The sequence below is a fragment of the Schistosoma mansoni genome, chromosome 7, assembly GCF_000237925.1.
Source record: "Schistosoma mansoni strain Puerto Rico chromosome 7, complete genome".
In the NCBI taxonomy this organism is placed as follows: Eukaryota; Metazoa; Platyhelminthes; class Trematoda; order Strigeidida; family Schistosomatidae; genus Schistosoma; species Schistosoma mansoni.
In genome coordinates, this window is record NC_031501.1 from 8,408,619 (window position 1) to 8,433,485 (window position 24,867).

Here is a 24,867-nt window from a genome sequence, read left to right on the forward strand (position 1 = left end):
CTCAATTTACTTATTATATCATTCCATTTTTTCACTTAGTAACTACTTATATATAACTCGATAAGATCCCCTATAAGGTATTACGTAATAAGTTTAAAAGTAGTACTTACTGACCTACTGACTTATACCTGTTACCCCTTGTAGAAGAGCATAAGCCATTCACTAGGATTCTTCATCGAATTCTGTCCTGGACAATCTTTTCCAGTAATTTCCAGTTGTTATTTATTCTTTTCACGTCAGATTCCGATTCCCGACGCAATGTGTTCCTTGGTCTTCTTGTTTTCCATTTCCTTTCAGGATTCCAAGTTAACGTTGTAGTACTGTATACGGAAAAATGAGCCTGATAATTAGATTGTGAATCTTAATACTATATTCATCCACGATGGATTTATAGAAGCTTTCTTTAACAACCATGGATATTTTAATTGAGATCATGAACAGATCGATGTTAGACAACTATTGAAAACTTGGAAACAAAGGATATTACGCCGTCAGATGCCGGGTCAGTAGTCTAGAGACTTATAGTTCGTGCGTGAGACCGAAGGTCTTAGGTTCGAAATCTGCGCGCAGGATTGTGGATGCAAACTACTGAGGAGTTTCGTACTAAAACGAGAAAGTCGTTCAATGCTTCCAGTTTTTCAGTAGTGGTCTAAAACTGATCAGTTAATGACCTCAAATGATAATCAACAATCTCCACAACCTCATACTGATAATCACTGATATTTTAAGTGAATTTTTATGTTTTGAATATAAGTGTATACCTTCACCAAATAAAATAACTCAATTTTCGGCAACCAGTTTCTCTATCTTTAGAAATTCAGTCACCAAGACTATTATTGTACTGATGATCACGAGACTTATTGAATCCTATCGAATCACTATATGTAATCTACATAGTTTTCCTTTTTCATAAAGCCTAATTAAGTAATTATTAAATGTATATATTCAACAAAGATGATTATAGGTTAATAGTAGAATACGTATAAAGTGATTTAATGGTAAGGTATTTATTGAGATGGTGGAGAAAATTTGTAGCTCAGGTGGATGTTTTTGATGGAGTTTTGTTCACTGAGATGGATGGTTTGGTCGTGGAGCTTTCATCGTCCTTCTGAACGACATCATCAGCACAAACTTCCGGTAGATGATGTCGTTTAGGAGGACGATGAAAGCTCTACGACCAAACCATCCATCTCAGAGAACAAAACTCCATCAAAATAAGGTATTAATCATTCAACCATTGCTTCATAAACGTAGGTCTATAATTCTAAATTCCTAGTTAGATATTGATTCATATTAACCAGTTGTCTGGTTTGTTTTCATTCATTCTATTACAGTTTTTAATCATAAACTTAAATTTTTTCTAATTTGCTGTCTGCTGTTTGCTATTAGTTAGTAGTTATTACAGTGAATAATGAAGAGTGTAGAAGAGTGATAAAGATTCTTATCAAAATGGGGGCTCGTGGAAATTTTAGTGATTTTAATAGTAGAATTCATCAGTCTGTTTAACCTAGACCACTATTAAAAACCTAGAAGCATTGAACAGCCGTTTCGTCGTAGTATAGGACTCCTCATCAATGCGCATCCACAATCTCGCACGCACAAGGGATTCGAACCCAAGACATTCGATCTTACATACGAACGCTTTACCTCTAGACTACGAAATGGTCGTCCAATGCTTCTAGGTTTTCAATGGTGTTCTCGCTTAAATTGATTCATGAATTCAACTATTAAGATAAAGTTTCTGTTAGCTTTAAAACTCACTGTAACCATGCAATATAATGATTTAAACCAAATCAGCATAATCTAAATTCATGACTGAAATGACCAAATGATTGAAAAGCTAATTAAGGAATATATAGTTTGAAATAGTTACACTAGTTTATATTAATTATCTTTACCACACATGAAGTATATACATAAATAAGAGGCTATAAAACATTGAATGAAGAATATAGATACACTGATGATTAATTCGTTTTCTTATTGCAATATTGATCCAATGTGACGCAAGTCCCGTCCTATTTGGGACTCATCAGCCGGATGTACTTGCATCTCAGAGTTGGTGTGAATTTAAATTGAAGTGAATTTAAACTTCACCCCATTGCACAAGCAAGTGGCTATCAGGACTCAGTAGCTGAGTAGATAACGAGATGGCATTTGAAGCGAAAGGTATTGGGTTCGAGTCCCAGAGTGAGCATGAACTCTGAGATGCAGGTACATCCGGCTGATGAGTGTTAAATAGGACGAAACGCGCGTCTTCTATTTCACTGCTAGCCACTATCCATCTTTGTTTATAAATTAGAACATTGTTTAGATATTTTTAAAAGGGTTTAATAAAAGTTCAGCTCAAACTCACTTCTATACCGAAGCTTAAGGTAAAGAGGATGATTGTACAAACGTCTTTTGGATGCAAAGGTTATGTTTGTGAATAACGATTCCAACAGTGTCAGCAATATACAACAGAAATGCTCGTAAACCATGTGGTAATTTTGTTGGAATATGATAGATGACCTTAAAAGCCTTATTCAAACCAATTTGATATCGTATGTTCACTAAGTGAGTGAGAATAGAACTCTTAATCACTCTTGTCTGTTCTTTACTCGACCATGGTGGATCATGTTCCGCTATGCGATGATGGACTTTCCAAATTGTACACCCTACATAATCGGCTTCACAAGAGTAATTAAACTTAAAAATATATATGGATATGGCAAATTTAGACAGTTTGTCTTTGTTGTTGATTCTCATTATCGGACGGTTATCGAAAACTGTATTCAGTTTGGTTGGAGTAAATGTTTTTTTGAGCCTCATTTCTTGACCTTTGAGTTACAATTTCCTCAGTAGCATCATTTAGGAATTGTAATTTCATGAAAGGTACTTTCATTTATGTACACCCTGATAAATTTCATTGAATATCTATTCCTGCTAAGCATACCATAAATATTATTCGATCCATCAACAATGATGTCATCATCAGAACAAATCATTCTAGCACAATGAGCCAGGAGCTTTACTAAGTTTCTTTGAAATCTGACTGGTACAAAATCATATAGAAATGAGTATATGATCCAACTGTAGACTTTCTATATATCCTTCTTTTTAATATTTCATCTGCTCTTCTAGTTAGTTGAACATCTAGGAACGATCTGCTATTACTCTGTTGTTCCTTAAATGTAAAAGTAATAGACGGATGAATGTTATCCTTCTCATGTTTCCTTTTTAATACTACGAAAGTATCATCTATATAGCGATAGTAAGACATTAGAGAGCTGATTTTATCTATAAGTGGTCTATTTTCCCGTTTTATAAGAAGAATATTTGCCAAGAAAGGGTCCAATAGTGACCCAACGGCTACATCATCTAATTATCTATAGTATTCATTGTCAAATGGATAGTGGACATTCATCATGCATCTAAGAACTAACTGTTTTATTGTAGATACAAGAATTAATGTTTTTATACACATCTCTGTTAATTCATTTCAAATAAAATCCACAGTTTCCATTAGAGGAATCTTACTGAATATCGACAATGCTTCTGTTGATATCCATGAAGTTTTTCTCGACCGACAAATTGTTTATGTTTTCAATCATGTTGCTTTAATATGATAGGTTGAATTATACATATCTAAAACCAAATTGAAGTGGATAGTCACCTTTTTTTTCTATTTTTGGCTGATCATATAGCCTTGGTGTTATCGTTCCTATTCGACTAAAATGGTTTGTTCTTTTGTTGTTAATTTAACCTCTCATGGAACTGACATTTATTGATGAGCACTGAAGTCGTTATTCATTTATCCCAAGTAAAACAGTGGAAACCTATAATAATTAAATGACTGTAATTTTAAGGAAAATTATGTTTTTTTTATAAGCAAAGGTGGATAGTGGCTAGCCATGGAATCCACAACGCGCGTTTCGTCCTACTCGGGATTCATCAGCTGGATGTACCTGCATCCTAGAGTTGATGATATCCGCTCCAGAATTCGAACCCAGTATTGTTTGCTTCAAACGTCATCGGGTCATCCACTTAGCTAATGAGTTCTGATAGCCTCCTGCTTGTGCAATAGGATTCCATTACTAGTCACTATGACTCTTTGCTTAAAATGCTTGTTACTTAAGGTAATATCGAGGCAATCCACAAAGGATGCACATATTGTAGTGAACAAACACTAATTAGGGACAATCGAATGTAATTAAGCACAAATTACAGACTGTCTCACTAAAATCTGATAATCATACAGTAAATAGTTAATATGCAAACTATCAATCAATTGTCTCAATCTTCACTGTTCCTTCTGCGAATATCAGTCCGTCTTCACCAGTTGCAAGTAGATGTAATAGAATGTATTTCTACGTTTTGAAATCAAGGAATGTTCAAGGCTTTCAAATAGTGTTATTATTCAACACTTTGGTATACATTCAGTAGGTTGTTAATAAAGAGTAGGACAAAACTAATCCGAAAGTAAAAAGTATATTCAACGTATTATAACCAATAAACCTAGGTTTTAGAGGTATGATGGCGTTTGTCACTTCTAAGTTCTTTATACAATGTAAGGTATCTGTGAAGGAAAATGGGTTAGAAGAGGTTTTAACGACCAGACACTATGATGATAAATCTCAAAGAATATCTGCTTGGAACCGGTTACTCATGACTTTCTCTTTAACTAGTTTCAACTGACTGATCCTTGAAGTCGTTAAAATAGACCGAGGATACTAGTTTCATCACAAATTGATTAATTATCAAAATGTTGATTATTAATTGGCACCTGAATGAAGTTTCTTTTTCAGATTTTGTATAGGGTTAGGGTTGTATCTAGAATAGAATAAAACAAATATTCAATGTCTCAAGCTTTTTAATGGTTCCTATAGCTGTTAACTTCAAACTAAAAACTTTCTCTATCTTTACATAACCTTGAGTAATCATATATTGAAGTCTTAGATAACTAATTAAATTTATTAAGATGATTTTCTTGGTAATCATATTTAGTACTGTAATGTGGGTTACTTATATCCATATAAGTAGTATATGGTGATGGTAAGGCATAGAATATATTTGGGCAGAAAATCGATAAGGAAAGAACAGAAACGAAGCGCAATCAGTCTGAAAATTCATGAACAATGAAATCAGAAAAGATGGAATGATATTTGCAGAAGGAACAGTTAAGATTAAGACAATTGATTGATAGTTTGCCAATTAACTGTTGACTGTATGGTTATCAGATTTTATTGAGATAGTCTGTAATTTGTGCTTAATTTCATTCCGTTGTCCACACCGGTGTATTGATCAATGCAGCACGATCTTGTAAAACAAGGTGATTACATAAGATATCGATATTGTTTGTCTGAGTCTTCCCATTGAGATTTAGAATTGTAATTGATTAGTCTCTTCTTGACATATTTGCATCCTATGCGGATTGACTAGATATAGTCTTAATCCACGAGTGTTATAAGCAAAGATGGATAGCGGCCAGCAGTGGAATCGACGACACACATTTCGTCCTATTTGGGATTCATCAGCTGGATGTACCTGCATCCCAAACTTGTTAATGTTCAATCCGGGACTCAGTATCTAAGTGGATAATGCGATGACATTTGAAATGAATGGTACTGGGTTTGAGTTCCGGAGTGAACATCAATAAGTCTGAGATGTAAGTACATCCATCTGACGAGTCTCAAATGGGACGAAACACACATTCTGGATTCCACTACTAGCCACCATCCATCTTTACTTATGTTAATCTTTTGTTTAAAATTCATATCAAGGGTATCAGTACAGATTTTTTGTATAATATTTGATAAGGTAAACTGTTTTTTCTTCACTTACTCTTCAATGTATCAATATATATATATATATATATATATATATATATATATATATATAGCACATAGTTACTATGTTATATTTCAAAATAACAAAAAACACAAAATGAAGTTGATTCCATGATTGAACAGAGTTTTGTCTTTTTCAGATTTGACAGATCTATTATACGTAAATAGATCTTCATATCTTCTTTTTTTTCTAAAATACCTGAACTAATATCATTATAAAGAGTATCACCAATATATATATATATATATATATATATATACATGTATATAATGTACTTGAGAGAGAATGAGAAAGAGGAGGAGGAGGGAGAGAGAAAGAAAGAGAGAGAAGTTACAGTCATATGAAAGAGTATGTTTTTTTTCTAGTCAGCAACTATTGACTTTTGCCAAAATATTCAATAATGTAAAGCATTAATTATATCACATGATATCATTGCCCCCCCCCTCATTTTGAAGAATGTAATCAATTGATATAAGTCTATGCTATATCAAAAAACAAAAGAGTTTAAAAGGTTATTTAGAGTATTATAAATTCTTGGCTAATGTTTCTTTGTACTATTCATATAAATCTTTATACATGGATAGATTAGTTTATTATGGAGTTTTGTTCTCTGAGCTAGATGGTTTGGTCGTAGAGCTTTCATTGTTCTTCTTACGAATGACATCATCAGCACAAACTACATGTAGAAGTGAAATGTTCGAATTTCTCCACATCCAGTTCAGGTGGTTCTGTACATCTCGATGTTGATTGGTTCTTGTTGACCTTAAACTTCTATCTAAAGATTGTGCTAAGAATGTTGTTCGTAAGAAGAACGATGTAAGCTCCACGACCAAACCATCCATCTCAGAGAACAAAACTCCATTTAAATAGTCCATTTGAACTACAAATCTCCCTGTTATTTCAAAGGGATAGATCAGATTTTTTTTGAAAAAGAGGAAATCCAAAATGTCCTAATACTCACCATGTATTCTAATATATTCTGTTATAATGTGATAGGACTCAATAACACTTGAACTGATGATCTCTCATTCAATAAAGTGAATGCATTAAATGATACAGTCAAGTTCATTTTATACTAGTATAACGTTCCTAACTTTCAAATAAAATTATTCAGTGGTCTATCGGTTAAGTGCTCTGGCGCGAGACTGGTAGGTCCTGGGTTCGAATCTCGCGAAGCGAGATCGTGGATGCCCACTGCTGAGGAGTCCCACAATAGGAAAAACGACCGTCTAGTGCTTCCAGGTTTTCCCTGGTGGTCTAGCTTCAATTGACTCATGATTTCAACTATGAAAATACTAAATCTCCACAAAAACCCCCTTCTGATAATAATATGAGACAAATGTTATGATCTTTGCTCCTGTCAAATATCACCTGACTAAATTGTCAATAGAATACTGAATTATACGACGTTGGCACTGTGCCAAACTATGATGCATTAACCAACATGAGCAGCTTAGAGTTAACTGTGAATGAGTATTGATTCTTCTTGTTTTGCCTTACCCTGTCCGTTGAGCCCAGAACACAATGTCAGCTTCCACTGTATCAATCATGTTTATATACAAGTAAATCAGACTACATGACATCATAAAATAGAAAATAACAATTGTACAAGATCAAGTCAAAAATGGCTGTTAGTGTGAGAGATTGTAATTAATAAATTGAGAATAACTTAAGAATAGTAAATCGTATAATAATAGTCTATAGGTCAAATGGAAGCTTACGGTGAAATGAATATGAATATACATATAATCTAGTTACTTAATGGTTATCGCATAGGAATATATGTAATAGTAGTCCGTAAATAATTCCTAGCGGTTATCATTCACTTAGGATATTACCTACTTAATTACTTACGCATGTTACTCCACGTGGAGGAGCATACGCCGCAGATCAGCATTCTTCATCCAACTCTGTCCTAAACAATCTTTTCCAGTTCTTTCCAATTGTTATTCATCCTTTTCATATCTGCTTCTATTTCCTGGTGCGATGTGTTCTTTGGCCTTCCTCTTTTCCTCTCCCCTTCAGGATTCCAAGTTGGGGCTTGCCTCGTGGTGCAGTTTGATGATTCCCTTAATGTATGTCCGACCCACTTCCAACGTCTTTTCGTAATTTCCGCTTCAGCTGGAAGCTGGTTTGTCCCCTCCCATAAAACGCTGTTGCTGATGGTATCCGGCTAGTGAATCTTGAGTATTTTACGTAGACAACTGTTTATAAATACTTGCACCTTCTTGACTATGGTTGTAGTAGTTCTCTTTAATCGCTGTAAATTCGTGACCTCTTAGTCTCTATGCGAATGCCTATTAAAAACACTTAGTTATCATTTAAGACTATAAATTTCCAACTTCAGTCAGTTTATGATATAGCTCAACGATCGTCATATGTCACTAAATATAGCGTTTTCACTCCAAACATATCTAAAATCCACTGACCAAAACGTCTCACTAGAACATCAGTAACTCAACTAGAAATTAGTGAATAATGAGCTGACTATCAAATATGTTTTATCATGGATAAGATAACATTAACACCAAATAAAATCTTATGAGTTGATTGGTAATAAATTGACATATAATAAGTGGAATCCAGAATACACGTTTTGTTCTAGTCTGGATACGTTAACTAGATATTACCTGTATATCAGAGTTCATGTTTACTCCTGGACCCAAACAGAACGAAACTCACATCCTAGATTTCACAACTAGCCATATTCCATCTATTCTATATCAACCTTTATCATAATGTCATAAAATAGGAATAATTCATTTGTAAAATCTCAGCGAATGAATTTGAAGTAAATCCAACATTTCGCCTGGCAATCTGGTCCAAGCTTTTTCAAGGAATTATCAATTAATTCCTTGAAAAAGCTTGTCTTACATCAACTCGGCGCTCAAATACTGTGAAACTATTCACTCTTATTTAGACGAAAGTTCTTATATTATATCATAATGAAAATGTTATCTAGCCAATTCGCACAGCATGTACATTTGGCATCTAAGACTCCGCCTGTAGCCCCTCGGGGGGGGGAGGGCTACTGCCGGTCCCGATCCCTGATACAGGAGGAAGGTTGGGCATAAGGTTAGCTACCCCATCTCGTAGAGAACTAGCTCTCCAGGGAAAACGCTAATCAGGACAAATAATTCAAGAATAGGATAATGTAAACTATTTCAAATGGAATTCATTGACATACTTAACGTTATACATGTAGAATTCTTTAAGAAATATTGATTTAAATAGAGTAATTATAAAGTCCAAAGGTAATCAATTATCAATAGATTACGTAATCGTAAGTGTGAGAGATAAAAATCAAATAATCTCTGTAAATATTGATCACGTGATATGAGACTGTAAAATGCCAGTTGCTATAAGAGGGTATTCCATCATAAATTTAGAAGAAGATAGATATTGTCAATTGAAACCATTGATCTCATAATGAATTTTCATTGAATGATATGGATCATTCTTCTTAAGCTTAACTCATCAAATGAACTTGTAGCTTAAATGAATGATTTTGTTGGTACTATGGTAATACAACTGGTTAGCGTTTTTATAAGCGAGTTGGTTTTCTACGCGATGGGGTCGCTAACCCCATGACCAACTCTCCTCCTTTATACGGGCTTGGGACCGGCAGTAGCCCCCGGAGGAGCTACAGGTGGTTAGAATTTTCAATACAAATGTCAAGACAGTTCTAATGTATGGGGAGGAGACGTGGAGAACTACGAAAGCCATCATTCAGAAGATACAAGTGTTTATTAACAGTTGCCTACGCAAGATACTTCGGATCCGATGGCCAGACATTATCAGCAACAAGTTACTGTGGGAGACAACAAACCAGATTCCAGCGGAGGAAGAAATCAGGAAGAGGCGCTGGAAGTGGATTGGGCACACTTTGAGGAAATCGCCCAATTGCGTCACAAGACAAGCCTTCACATGGAATCCTCAAGGCCAAAGGAGAAGAGGAAGACCAAAGAATACATTACGCTGAGAAATGGAGACAGACATGAGAAGAATGAACAAAAACTGGATAGAACTAGAAAAGAAGGTCCAGGACAGATTGGGTTGGAGAATGCTGGTCGGCGTCCTATGCTCTATTAGGAGTAACAGGCGTAAGTAAGTACGTAAGTAATGGTAATACAGCAGTAAGAAATATAATGTAAGATGACAACAGAGTGTTAGCCCATCACTCTATCCATTTCAAATAACACAAAATCAATAGATATTTCCCTTATTTCAATTATTAAAGATTCCTTATAGGTACTTTTAAGAAAGATTTTGAGTTGTACATTGTCAGCACTGCACATGATAAGGAAGGGTGGATGATGGCTAGCAGTGGAATTCAGAACGTGCGTCTCGTACTAATGGCCACCATGCACTATTGCTTATAATGTTTGCGACTTAAGGGAATGTCGAGGGAGTTCGCACAGGATGAACAATGTCAACAAGAGATGGATCAATTGCAGTCTTAAACAACAATGGGAAGCATACAAGCAAATAATACCAATTGAATTGCTCATAATACTTTCTGTATATAATAATTAATACTCTTAAGGATAAGCAACTTTGTTGTAAGAATTCTTAAACCAAGTTTAAATACGAATTGATATTTACTGAAGAACTAACAAACACAGTGAGTATCTATAAAACCTTACTCATTATTCATTACTTGGTTACTCATTTACGCCTGTTACTCGTCACGCTGGACCATAGGTCGCTCACCAACATTCTCCATCCAACTTTGTCCTGGGCAATCCTTCCATGTTCTTTCCGATTGCTATTCATCATTTCAATATTTCCTTGCAACCATTCGGCAAAGTGTGTTCCGTGGTCTTCCTGCTGTTTGTTTCCCTTCAGGATTAATAATTTAATAATTTCCTCAATGTATGTTCTACGCACCTCCAATGTCCTTTCCTAATTTCCTCTTCAACTGGAATCTGATTCGTTCTCTCCCATAGTAGATTGGTTCTGATGGTATCCAGTCAATGAACACTGAGTATCTTGTGTAGACAATTATTTATAAATGCTTGTACTTCTTTGATGATGAATGTAGTAGTCCTCGAAGTTTCAGCTCCGTATTGTAGAACTGTGTTGATATTGGTATTAAAGATTGTGACATTGATATTGGTTGACAGTTGTTCTGCGTTGCATATGTTTTCCGAATTTAGGAATGATTTTCTTGCTTTGCCAATTATTGCCTTTACGTGTGCATCAGATATTCCTTGTTCATTTATGATGCTTTCAAGGTACGTGAAAAATTCCACCTCTTCGAGAGCTTCTCCATTATGTGTGATTGGCTTGGTGTTCTCCGTGTTGGATTTGATGTTGTTGTTGCTTTTTCCCTTCTGTGTGTTGAGGCCCACTGTTGCAGAGACTGCTGCTACACTGATTTTGTTGACTTGCATTAGTTGATGTGTACGGATTGGAAGGGCTTGGTCATCTGCGGAGTCCGTATCTTCTAATTGATTTCGAGCTGTCTATTGTATTCCGTGTTTTTTCTCAGATGTGGAGGTCTTCATAATCCAGTTGAACACCGGATGAAAGAGAAAAGGAGATAGTAAGCAGCTTTGTCTCACTTCGTTCCTTACTTGGAATGCGTTTCTCAGCTGATGATCTAAATATTTTTTAAATAGATATAGTGAAAGTGAACACAGGCAAGGGACAAACAAATGTATTTGTACACAAAATCTGAGAACCATACAGCAAGGAATTCATTTACAAAATGTCAATCAATTGTCACAGACTTCATTGTTCCTTCCTTCACTCATTCTCTTCTCTTCGATCTTCTCAACCTTCTGCCACCACGCATTTCACTTTCGACTGACGAGACATACTACTAATATCTGTCGATATCAGTAGCACACACCACATAGGTTGTGTAATGTGTTGTGATGTTTGTTGATATCTGAATAATTTTCGGAAAATTATTATTTCAAGAACTATTACACAGTGAACAAATTTTTAGAATTTATCGAAGTAAATTATGATCATAAGTTCAGCAGTGATAGATGTTAAGATAAGCTACTCAATATCTAGGTAAAACCAGTGACTATTGAAGTTTATTTTCCTAGTTGAAATCACGAGCCAATTGAAGCTAGACCACCATAGAAAACCTGGACGGCCGTTTCGTCCGATTGTGAGACTCCTCAGCAATGCGCATCGACGATACCGCACTCGTGTGATTCGAACCCAGGACCTACTAGTCTCGCGCCAGATCACTTAACCTCCAGACCACTGATCTGGTCGGTATCCAACGGTGTTGTTGTCTAACTTCAACCAATCCACGATTTTGGTCGCGGATGTGCACTGCTGAGGAGTCCCATAATAGGATGAAACGCCCGTCCAGTGCTTCCACGTTTTCCATGGTGGTCTAGCTTCAATTGACTCATGATTTCAACTATGAAAATACTAAATTCTCTACAAAACCCCTTCTGATATATTGGAGTTTAATCACCTTTGAAGTGAGTTAATTATTATCAATGATGATGAACAACAGTCTGGTTATATATAAAAAGTAACCAAAATTTCAAATCTGAACTAATCAGTGGTCGGAATGTTACTTTCTCTACATGGAATTCCTGACGCTAATCTCAGATAGGGTTATGGAAGAGGCCACAAACTAGTACATAATAAGAACTCTATTGCTTTTTGGTTTTCAATGATTCTTCAGTTGGTTTCAGTCTGTGCTGAAAGTGTTGCTAGGATTAAAATAGAGTACTAGGTCCAGGTGGTAAATCTACTGGTGAGGTAATTTATCTTCATCGGCTTAGATGGTTCAGATATGTACTACATATACCTCGAAACTGTCTACCTCAACAGGCGCTTTTGTCTGATACAGCAGTAGATTAGAAGAAAGGTAGTAATAACCAAACTAAAACGTGGTATCAGTCAATAAAACTACTAACTGTTGGGCTTACTCATGTTTATGGGTGCAGAATAACTGGTTAGGGTCCATATCGATTCAGAACCAGTTACAATGGCGTAGATCCTGGAGCTCATATGCATCATTGGTTTGAAATCAGGGTTTTCGAACTACCATGTATGTGTTCTCCATATCCACCAACCCGGTTAAAGCACCTGCCAGATATTCGCTTTTCGTCTTCTCAATTTCGTGAACAACACTTCCACCATGAGAAGGTAGTGTGTAGGATTTCCCCGACAGTGGCTATATACGCGTGGCCATGTGAGAGCATTTGGAGAGGTAGAGCTGACTTTCCCCTCACACTCGGCTGTACCAGGTTGTTTGGATGCTCCAGGTTTGATATTGCTTACGACTAACTGCTCACATTTGAATAAACTAAACAATGTCATTGTTTGTGAAGTTTTAGTTATTACTGTCATTTTAATCTGTCCTCATATTTCATTTTCATTTCAGAAAAAAATCCAAAACTTAATCCTCCTTCATATATGCAAAAATTAGATGATATAGTTATTGAAGATGGTAAGTTATTGCAATACAGATATCCTAAAATCATTTTTCGATGGTTCCTTATCTTTCAATTTTCTATATTTGAATACAAATTCATATAGATGATAATACTGTACATTACAACGAATTAGGATGCCGGTTCAGTGATCTATCGGTCAAACGCTCTGGCGCGAGACTGGTAGGTCCTGGGTTCGAATCTCGCGAGTGCGGGATCGTGGATGCGTACTGCTGAGGAGTCCCATAATAGGAAGAAACGGCCGTCCAGGGCTTCCATGTTTTCCATGGTGGTCTAGCTTCAATTGACTCATGGTTTCAACTATAAAAATACTAATTTCTCCACAAAACCCCTTCTGATCAACAATTAGGAAACAACCAACATTCAGATTACCTCTCCTTAACGACATTTAAACTTTTAAATCAACAGTTTTAATGATAATCTTTTTCTCAACTTACATAAGGGTTTTTCAACTCGCTTAGGTAGACTTTCCATGTCCACCAAATCGGTAAAGCACCTGCCGGACATTCGCTTTTCGTCCTCACAGTTTTGTAAACCACATCCCCTATGCAATAAGGTAATGAGTAGGACTTCCCTGGCAAAGGCTGTATACGCGTGGTTGTGTGAGAGCATTTCGAGAGAGAGAAGGCGGGCCCTCCCCACTCTCGGCCGTACCAGGGTATTCGGGGGTTGGTTTTCTCAATTTTCATCGATTTTTTTCAGCTGACATGAGAATCCTTTTCTAATCTGAAATTTCTTTTATTAATTTTCCAAATGTTCGATTTATTCCATCTGAAAAACAAACTTAAATAACAAGAATTTCGAGTAAATTCTACTGTTATATTGTATTGTACTAATTATTTTCTGAAGTTGTCTGAGCCTACTATACTTACTAACTTACTAACGCCTGTTACTCCTCGTGGAGGAGAATAGGCCACTCATCAGTATCCTCAATCCAACTCTGTCATGGACAATACCTTTCCAGTTGTTTCTAGTTGATATTCACTCTTTTGATATCAGGTGTCCAATTCTCGATGGAGTGTGTTCTTTGGTCTTCATCTTTTCTGTTTTCATTCACGATTCCAAGTGTGTGCTTGCCTCATGATGCAGTTTGATGATTTCCGTAATGTATGTTCTATCCACCTCCAACGTCTTTTCCTAATTTCCTCTTCATCTGGGTGCTGCTTTGTTCTCTTCCATAGTAGACTGTTTCTGATGGTATCTGATCAACGAACATTGAGTATCTTGTGTAGACAATTGTTTATAAATAGTTGTACCTCTTTGAAGATGATTGTAGTAGTCCTCGAATTTTCTGCTCCGTATTGTAGAACTGTGTTGATGTTGGTATTGAAGATTGTGACATTGATATTGGTTGACAGACAAGTTTTCTGAGTTGAATATGTTGTTCAACTGTGGGAATATTGTCCTTGTTTTGCCAATTATCGCCTTTACGTCTGCATCAGATCACAGTCTGCTACAATTTTGTATTAATCATACAAGAGCTGCCTAAACTTGTTATTTGAATACGAAATCCGACAGTGAATAAAAAGCTTATATTAGCCAAAAATACATGCAGAGATTATTCACAACTATATCTTTGTCCTTCAAACAATGAAGCCTTACTTTCAATCGATACCCTGTCTCTTTCTATAGAAAGTTAAGTCAAACTTTAATAACTTACATCTGTCAGTATCTCTCGCCCAAAAACATGACTTCTTTCTGATCGGTTTAGTGCATCAGTTATACAAACATAACTAATTGATTTTTCCAAAATCTCACTGTTGTTCGCTTTCAGCCACACTACTTAACATATGAATGAATGCATGAATCAATTGAAGCTAGACCACCATGATAAACGTGGAAGTACTGGACGACCGTTTCATCCTATTGTGGAACTCCTCAGCAGTGCGCATCCAAGATCCCGCCTCACGAGATTCGAACCCACGACCTATCAGTCTCCCGCGCGAGCGCTTAACCTCTAGACCATTTCCAGGTTTTCCAATGCAGTCCAGCTTCAATTGACTCATGAATTCAACTATAAAATTACTAAAATCTCCTCAAAACCCCTTCTGGCTCTAAAATGTTGATTAGTTTGTAGATATAGCTTGAGTCAAGTATTTTAGTTTGCTGAGTTAAATTCGTAGTAGACTTCATCACTTTTAGTTGGCTCTTTCATCTTAGTCCAGTTTGATCGTTTCTGATTACTCGTAAGATATCCCATGTCTCTAATCCTCATATATAATTCAAATACACATATTTTGTATAATCATTGATCCAAGCAGATGATCAAAGGAATGAAGCGGAACAAAATGAACCGCGGTAGAGAAGGGCATGTGATCCAATTCGATTTAATCGAGCAATTAATCGATATTTATAGTCATACAAAAATAAATTACAGCCATGTGATGATCAGGATGAGAAGTATATACACTGCACTATAACTCAATTGGTTGTATGTACTTCGTTTAAATTTTAATTAGAAAATGTATTTTAAATTAAAAAACAAGGTGTTTAAATCTGATTTGCACATTTTCTATAAAAGAGGTATTTCACTAATCATGATATTTGAACAATACTACTACTCTGCTACTACTACTGCTACTACTACTATTACGACTACTACTACGACTACTACTAAGACGACGACTACTACGACTACCACTGCTACTACGACGACAACTACTACTACTACTAACGCTGCTACTACTACTGTTAGTACTACTAATACTACTACCGTTAGTACTACTACTACTACTACCATTACTACTACTACTACTGCTAACACTACTACTGTTACTACTATTACTACTACTACGACTACTACTACTACTACGACAACTACTACGCCTCCTCCTCCTCCTACTACTACTACTTTGATGACGACGAATACAACTACAACAACAACAACTACTACTACTACCAATAATAATAATAATAAAAATATTAATAATTATAATAATAATGTAAAGTAACGTTGTTTGTTGCTAGTGAGAAACATTTAGTTTTTCATCATGTCTCCACATTATTATTGGTGGATTGCCAATATCTCGAAAAAGTATAAGTGTAACCTGCCTCACAATAGCGTGTACATTTATTGATCTTCATGGATATAGTCCAAAGTGAAAGTTTATCTTTAATACATCTATAAATGATATAGAGGCTTTAGATAACAATATCTGAAGATTAGATGAATAAAAAAGTTTTGTTCAAGCATTTCAAAATCTGTTCATTCTAGATTTGGGCAGCTATTATCTCCCTTAAACTTTTATCCTCCGATTGCTTTCGAACTACCAAAGTATTACATAACCCATTTGGATATTTAAAATCTTGAATCATTTTATGATGTAATCTCTTCTCTCCTTCTATAGATATAGATATATATCTACTAAACAACTGTAAATATAAATGTACAGCTAACGTAAATGATCTCGTCGAAAAGAAATTTTTCTTCTGTGCTTCCTTTTTATCTCTTTACTTACTTACTTACTTGTGCGTGTTACTCCCAATAGAGCATAGGTCGCTGACCAGCATTCTCCAACCCACTCTGTCCTGGGTCTTTCTTTCTAATTCTATCCAACTTTTGTTCATTCTTCTCATGTCTGTCTCCATTTCTCGGCGTAATATGTTCTTTGGACTTACTCTTCTCCTTTGGATTCCATGTGAGGGCCCTTTTTGTTTCTACGTAATATTATTTTATAGTCACTATGATATTATGTAATTACTGCGTTATGCAACTATTCGACGATTATAACTTCACTGTTGTAATATATATATTAGTTGAATCTAGCTACATCCATGTCTATGTTAAGACTGATACTCGAATCTTGTAACTATCACTTCAAATTATCAACATTACTAAGTCTATTAAGATATAAATTTAATGGTTAACCTGTCTGTTTACGAAGGAGCAGATACTTAGTTCAAATGTCAAAATGTATATCACCCCTAGTGTGGATATACTTATTCAACGAGTCCAAAATAGGACTAAATTCTTTAAGAATTATAATTTTCACACTAATCAGTCACTAAATATTATTCGATGTCATTTTCATCTATTCCTGACTAAACAAAGATGGATGTTGGCTTTCAGTGGAATCTAGAGTGCGTGTTTCGTCCTATTTGGGACTCGTCAGCTGGATGTACTTACATTCCAGACTTCTTGATGTTCATTCTAGGACTCTAACCCAATGCCGTTGACTTCAAATGCCATCACGTTATCTACTTACCTACTGAGTCCTGATAGACACTTGCTTGAATATCGAGGCATCAAGCACAGTATGCACATATGCCAATAAGAGAGAGACTAATTAGTTGCAGTCCTAAATATAAATGAGAAGATTCAGGTAAACCATACCTGGTGAATTTATTCCTAACTAACTTGCAAAACGATCTCATCAAATATGTGTTTATCAGACAAACAAACTATATAATCTTAGACTAGAATGAATACAATGATTAACACAATTCCATTCTATTTTCTTAATTCAGTTAGTCAGTCAGCTACAACGTAGGACCAGGCACATTTATGCATCGGTCCAAGTTGCCATATCTCGTTAGCACAACAAGATGAACACCACATTCATAGAAATAGTTAATTTAGTGGTGGTAGTATATAAAAGAAAGGTTGTATATAAGGATATAGTATAGGAAGGAAGAAAGTTATGAAGCAATTTTAATCTCACTGTTTAAGGGAAGATAAAGAGTGTATACACCTACGCCATTGTGATCGATTCTGAGCCATGTCACCTAGAGTCTCCAACCATTGGTTACGATAGTCACGCGGACCCCAACCAGGTAGTCTGCATCTACCAACATGGCTCAGATTAGAAGTTAGTGACTTCAAACACTGATGCCATGTTTTGGTTTGGCCGCCCCTAACTCTCTTCCAACCATCCCCTACACTAGTCAGCATAGTGCGTCGTGGTAATCGGTGTTCAGGCATACGTAACACGTGGCCCAACCATCTCAGTCGATGAAGATTCATGACCTCATTAACTGAATTACCATCATTCCCTAATACCCCGCGTCTAACCTCATTATTACTTACCGGGTGGTCACAGCAGATGCAAGCAATATTTCTAAGGCATCTGCGGTCAAATACTAGTAACTTACGAGTATCTTCTACTCTTAATGGCCATGTTTTTTGGTTAATTAATTTGAGATAAAATATAAAATATAATGTGAAAAAAATATTTCAACTATTATCAGTATAGGGTTGTGGAGATTGTTAGGTTTTACTTGAGATCATATTCTCACTAATGACTGGCTTTGAAAGGTAATTCTTAGAGTTCTAGTGAGAAGCCATGACCAGTGGAGTTCAATCATGTCGATTGTGTGACGGTTGGCCCTAGAAGACAACGGAAGATGGCCGCGCAACACCTTGGATTAGTTGAAGTCAGACATTACCACAATCGGACACCGTTTCAGTTGTCTAGAGTTTAGACTTTCGCATGGCTTTGAACCACGCGTATGTGACCGTGGATGCTCACTGTCCAGGAGTCCTACGATAAGACTAAACAGCCGTTCAGTGGCTCCAGCCTTCTAATGGTGGTCTAACATTGATAAGTACATCATCTCTACCTCAATTATTATGATAATTAAATTTCAATTTACAATTTTTTTCGATATTATGCAAATCAACTACCTGAAATACAACTTTTAAATAGGAATATTAAGTTCATTAATTTAGAAACAAACAAACATGTTCAATGATAATTTAACAACAAAACCCCTTTCTATATCCATCTATATGATTTAATAATAATTTTAAACACATTACTTACTTACCTACGCCTGTTACACCCAATGGAGCATAGGCCGCCGACCGGCATTCTCCAACCAACTCTGTCCTGGGCCTCCCTTCTAATTCTATCCAGTCTTTGTTCATTCTTCTCATGTCTGTGTGTTCTTCGGACTTCCTCTTCTCCTTTGGCCTTGAGGATTCCATGCGAGGGCTTTTCTTGTGACGCAGTCAGCTATAATGTAGGACGAGGCACACATATGTATCGGTCCAGTTCGCCATACCTCGTTAGTACAACAAGAAGATGAACACAGAATTCATAGAACCTAGCAAGTACTCATTACATTAAGATGAATGAATTCATGATAATTTTCAAAAGAGTTTGAAATCAGGACTGTTAAAATGTTAAGGATACTCGTAAAAGATGTTTTGATTTATATCCGAACTTCTCTGTGTTATCTATTTGTAAGCTTATATGAAATCCATACGATAGTCCTGAAGTTTAACATTGAAGGTAATACCTTTCGATGAATAGATCCAAAATTAATGATCTATGTCTTTGTTAACTGAGTTCAGTCTGTATGATACAGCATAGTCATTATCACATGGTTTTCTATATAAATAGCAGCTTTCTACAATACTTTTCAGACCCTTTCCCTCAAAGTTATATACTCATGAATATATGATAAATACTTAGATGCGCATACTGTACGTATTGCGTATTGTCCTAATAATCAATAGGAAGATTCAAACAAACAATACCAAGTGAATTCAAACTTCACCCCCGTTGCACAAGCAAGTGGCTATTAGGACTCAGTAGCTCAGTGGATAACAAGGTGGCATTTGAAGCAAAAGGTACTGGGATCGAGTCCCAGATTGAACATCAACTCTGAAATCCAGATACATCCAGCTGACGAGTCCCAAATAGGATGAACTGCGCGTCCTGGATTTCACGGCTAGCCACTGTCTACCTTTGCTTACATATTATTATTATTAGCATAATATAGAATTGTCAGCACAAAGTATTTCAACAAGTTTCCATTTCTTACTTCTTGATCGATCCTGACGATAAATATTGAGTGGTCGTCAGTTAGAAGGTAGCACTCCAGTCAATCGACATCTGAATAATCTACATTGTTTTCGATACGTACTGTTGCCAACAACTATGATGTCTCTGACTATGCTCTTTTCTAACTAAATAAGTTACTCAATTTATTGACATAATGATCTGTTGAAATTAACAAAAGACAGATAACTTGTTGAAATATCAAGTTGGCAGGGACAGGTAGCCCAGATATTCAAGTAAACTGCCTATGTGAGATAGATGATTTATGGAGTTTTATTTAATTTGTAAGTAGTATCGTACTACTGAAAATAAATTCTAGGCTGAAACAAAACAACAGACTAGCGTTTTTTTAGCGAGTTAGTTCTCTACGAGATGGGGTCTCTAACTTTATGCCCGACCTTCGTCTTATCCGGTCTTCGAACCTGCAGTAACCCTATAGGGACTCCAAGCAAATTTCTAGAAAAACAATTACGGGAATTAAGCTCTTTGCCTAGTTTCTATGTTATTAATGGTAAATTTTGAACTAAGTACCATACATTGGCAACTGAAAGACACCAGATACAAGATTAAATGGCATAATTTATTCTTATAATGAATCCAACCAGGAAAGCATTAATGAGCTTTCTTTAATTTTAGTTATAAAACAAATATACTTATAAATATCTTAACTGTCATACCAGTTGTCAGTTTTTATTATTACGTACATTAAATTTCTCTCTACCCTCGTCAAAGAGGATAGCCTATCCATCAGCATTCTCCATCCAAGTCTGGTCTCAACAATCCTTCCCGGTTGTTACCAGTTGATATTCATTCTTTTGATGTCTGCCTCCAATTCTCGACACAATGTGTTCTTTGGTCTTTCTCTTTTACTTTCACTTCAAAATTCCAAGTTAGCGTTTGCTCGTGTTACAGTTTAATGGTTTCCATAATGTATGTCCTACGCACATCCAACGTCTTTTCCTCATTTTTTCTCCAGCTGGAAGCCGGTATGTTCTCCGACACAGAAGGCTGTTGCTGATGACATCCGACCAACAGAGATTGGGTATCTTGTGTAGACAATCGTTTATAAATACTTGTACTTCTTTGATGATGGTTGTAGTAGTTCTGGAATTTTCAGCTCCATATTGTAGAGCTGTGTTGACGTTGGTATTGAAGACTGTGACATTGATATTGGTTGACAGACAAGTTTTCTGAGTTGAATATGTTGTTCAACTGTGGGAATGTTTTCCTTATTTTGCCAATCCTTGCCTTTACATCTCAATACGTAAACCCAATCAATCGATAACAATCATCAATACTGAGACAATTTGTTGAAGAGAAAGTTTTGGATTATAAGTATAGTTAATGGAAAACAATCCTTATTCATAGAAAATTTCTATATTAAAATGATACTACTTATTTCTTCTCAAGGTGTTTATCAGTAGTGTGATTGATGCTTCATTAGTACTGTGACTTATTAATTGACTGACTATACAATGAATATCATTATTGTACAGTACTATTTATAGAATACTGATATTCTTGTAACTCGATAAATATATTACATTCCTCGCTAGAACTGTCTGTACATCTGCGTAGTATAACCTATTGTAGACCTGTAGCGAACGAGAACATAGGCAGGGGACGATAGAATTCATTTGAATATCAAAATGACAGCGATCACTCTTTGCTCTCATTCTCTTTCCTTTGATCTTCTTAAGCTTATGCCTCCAGGCATTTCACTATCTATTGATGATACATACTACTTATATCTGTCAAGATCAGTAGCACATACCACAGAACTAGTTAATAGACATTACCGTAAAATTAAAAGGAAGAAATTATGTTGCTTATCATTAGATGTGTTCTGTACAACAAAAACATATAACAGAAACTATTTAGGTTTTTAGTTATAACTAAACAAGTAACTGATTGCAATGTGCCTAAATACTGACGACATTCAGTAAGTTTACTATTTAACTACTAATCGTTAGAAGTTATATGTTACTTCGTCTACTTATCAAATATGTGATTAGAGATTACGATGTTTGATCATCCACTGTACCCTTCAAATCTATCTCTATGGACTTTTATTTTATTCTCAAAATGTAAAATGATCACTTAAAACGGATAGCCGTACTGAAATTATGTCAAACGATAAGAAAACATAAAATAACTAAACGGCTAAGTAGTATGACTCCTGAGATTCTTGCGAGGCAAGGTCATGGTCCAGTGCTTTCAAGTTTTCCTTGGTGGTCTAGCTTCAATTGACTCATGCATGCAACTATGAAAATACTAAGTTCTCCACAAAACCCCTTCTGATAATAACTCTCTGGTTTTATTTAAAACAATGGGAATATGACAAGTAAATATATTTTAATTCATAAATCGATCTAAGCTAGACCATCATTGAAAACCTCAAAGCACTGAATGGTCATCTCGTCCTAGTATGGGACTCTTCAACAGTGCTCATTCACGACCTCGCACGTAAGATTCGAAATAAAGACCTTCGGCCTCGCAAGCGAACACTCAACCTCTAGATCACTGAGCCGGTATTCAACAGTGTCAATGTCTAATTTCAACCAATCCACGATTTTGCGCAACCCTTCATGCATTGTTTTCGGTGAATAACTGTCTCACACTCGACACGGATTAGACTCTACCGTCCAATAATTACAGGTTTTCAATTGTGATCTAGCTTAAATCATCCCGTGTATTCAACTAGCAAAATTACTACAATCTTCACAAATCACTATTCTGATAAGTAGACATTATTTCCAAAAATGAGAATATATATTTTATTTATTTGATTTAAACGCATAAACATTGGTACAAGGAGGCACCAAATAGATATGCACCACAAAAGTCACTTGATTTGTGTATGAGCGTGTGATACTCTCAGGGTGCTCAAACCGAATCAGGTGGCTTTTTTAGAGGTCCACAACCGGAGACTTCGTCCTGAAGATCTAATCCATAAGACAGTGGAGCGATGTTAGGAGATGCAGTTCCATGGTAGTCAGTCACCAACAACAGGTTCATACACAATTTATTCCTTCAGGATCCTTCAGCTCATGCGCATCAATGGTTTGTAATGAGGGTTTTCCAAATTCTCCTTCGGATCCACCAACTCGATTAAATCGCCAGACGTTCGCTTTTCGTCCTCTTGATTTCGTGAACAACACTCCCATTATGAGAAGGTAGTGGGTAGGATTTCCATGACATTGATTATAGAGACGTGTATATGTGAGAGTGTTTGGAGTGGGTGAACTGACTTTCCTCACTCATGGCAGTACCAGGGCATTCGGGAGAACATAATATTATTACTGTTATGTAAATCATGAATATGTGATCGCTTTTACAGAAAATATACTTAGGTATTTATGTAAGATTGGATTTATCGAAGTCAGACATTAAAACAGGTTCAATAGTTTAGAAGTAAAGCATTCACACACGAAACTTAGGGTCCTTAGTAAGAGTCCTGGATACGAGATGATGGATGCACACTACTGAAGAGTTCATACAAGGACGAAACAGTTGTTCAATACTTTCAAGATTTTCATAATGATCCATTCAATTCTCTTTCTCTTTTTTTCTTTCACTTTCTCTATCAAAATTAGAAATGAATACAGAATCATTTATTACTTCAAAAAATAATAAATTCAATCTTACTAAAAATCTTGATCATAATGATCATTGGATCACTCATGATCCATCACATAAATTTACCCCAATCTCATCACCAACATTCATTAAAACAACCAATATACCATCTAATGAAATAATTCAATCAAAATATAAAGAAAATAAAAATGTATTACAATCTAATATCAATAAATCAATATATGAAAGAACCATTCACAGTACCCCAAGTAGTCCAACAATGGAACGAAGTATATTGATTAAACCATTAACTGATGTAACTGATGATGATGTAATATTAAGAAATCCAATTAAATCAATAGGTTTACCACCACGTCCATTGAGATCTCCCTTAATACGTTTAAGTAATCGTTGTATATCACCAGTTATTAATCGTATACCAATAAGGAATCAATCAATGATACAAGATGGTGATATAACTAAATCTAAACGAATTGATCCAATCACTGGTGAAATTCAACATATTACATCTAGAACAAGATCATATACTGATTTAAATTCAAATGCATTAATTACTGAAGTAGAAGAGAATATACATGGTGAAGGTGATACAGAAGTTAGAGTTGTACGAAGAAAAACACGTAAACGTAAGTTATATAATAGTTATAAATTATATAATAAATTCATTTGAATAGTTGACGGTTGCTCAACTTCGTGGATTAGTTGAAGTTATACGTTAACACCGTTGGATGCCGACTGGCTCAGTGGTTCTAGATGTTAAGCGCTCACGCATGACACTGGTAGGTCCTGGGTTCGAACCCTGTGAGGTGGGATCGTGAATGCGTACTGCTGAAAAGTCTCACAATAGGACGAAACGGCCGTCCAATGCTTTTAGGTTTTCCATGGTGATCTTGCTTCAACTGACTCATGATCTCAACTATAAAGTTACTAAAATCTCCACAAACCCCCTTCTGTTTCTTTTCAACTTAAGATTATTCAGAAGTTAGCTCTTCAGATGAAATGAATTTACAGTGAATGTTGCTCTCCATTCATATAATACTCAAATACGATATGAATACACATTTATATAAACATTAACTAAGTATCACAAATGTAAAATGTGAAATAAATTAAATTAAATAGTGGTTGTGAACTACTGAGGAGTCTCATACTGGGACGAAACAGCAATTCAGTACTTTCAGGTTCGTAATGGTGACCTGATATTGATCGATTCATGA

The 24,867-nt window shown here is 35.8% G+C and overlaps 1 protein-coding gene across 1 annotated transcript in view; it reads left to right on the forward strand.

Moving 5' to 3' along the window:
* The window catches only part of Smp_126500 (putative tensin), a gene marked incomplete at both ends in the record, with an annotated part of 67,251 nt that overhangs the window by 5,543 nt on the left and 36,841 nt on the right, over positions 1-24,867 (forward strand). Inside the window, 2 exons of the mRNA XM_018798767.1 lie at positions 13,196-13,261; positions 23,647-23,919. Coding sequence (XP_018653676.1) covers positions 13,196-13,261; positions 23,647-23,919 — 339 coding nt within the window. The remainder of the gene's footprint in view (positions 1-13,195; positions 13,262-23,646; positions 23,920-24,867) is intronic.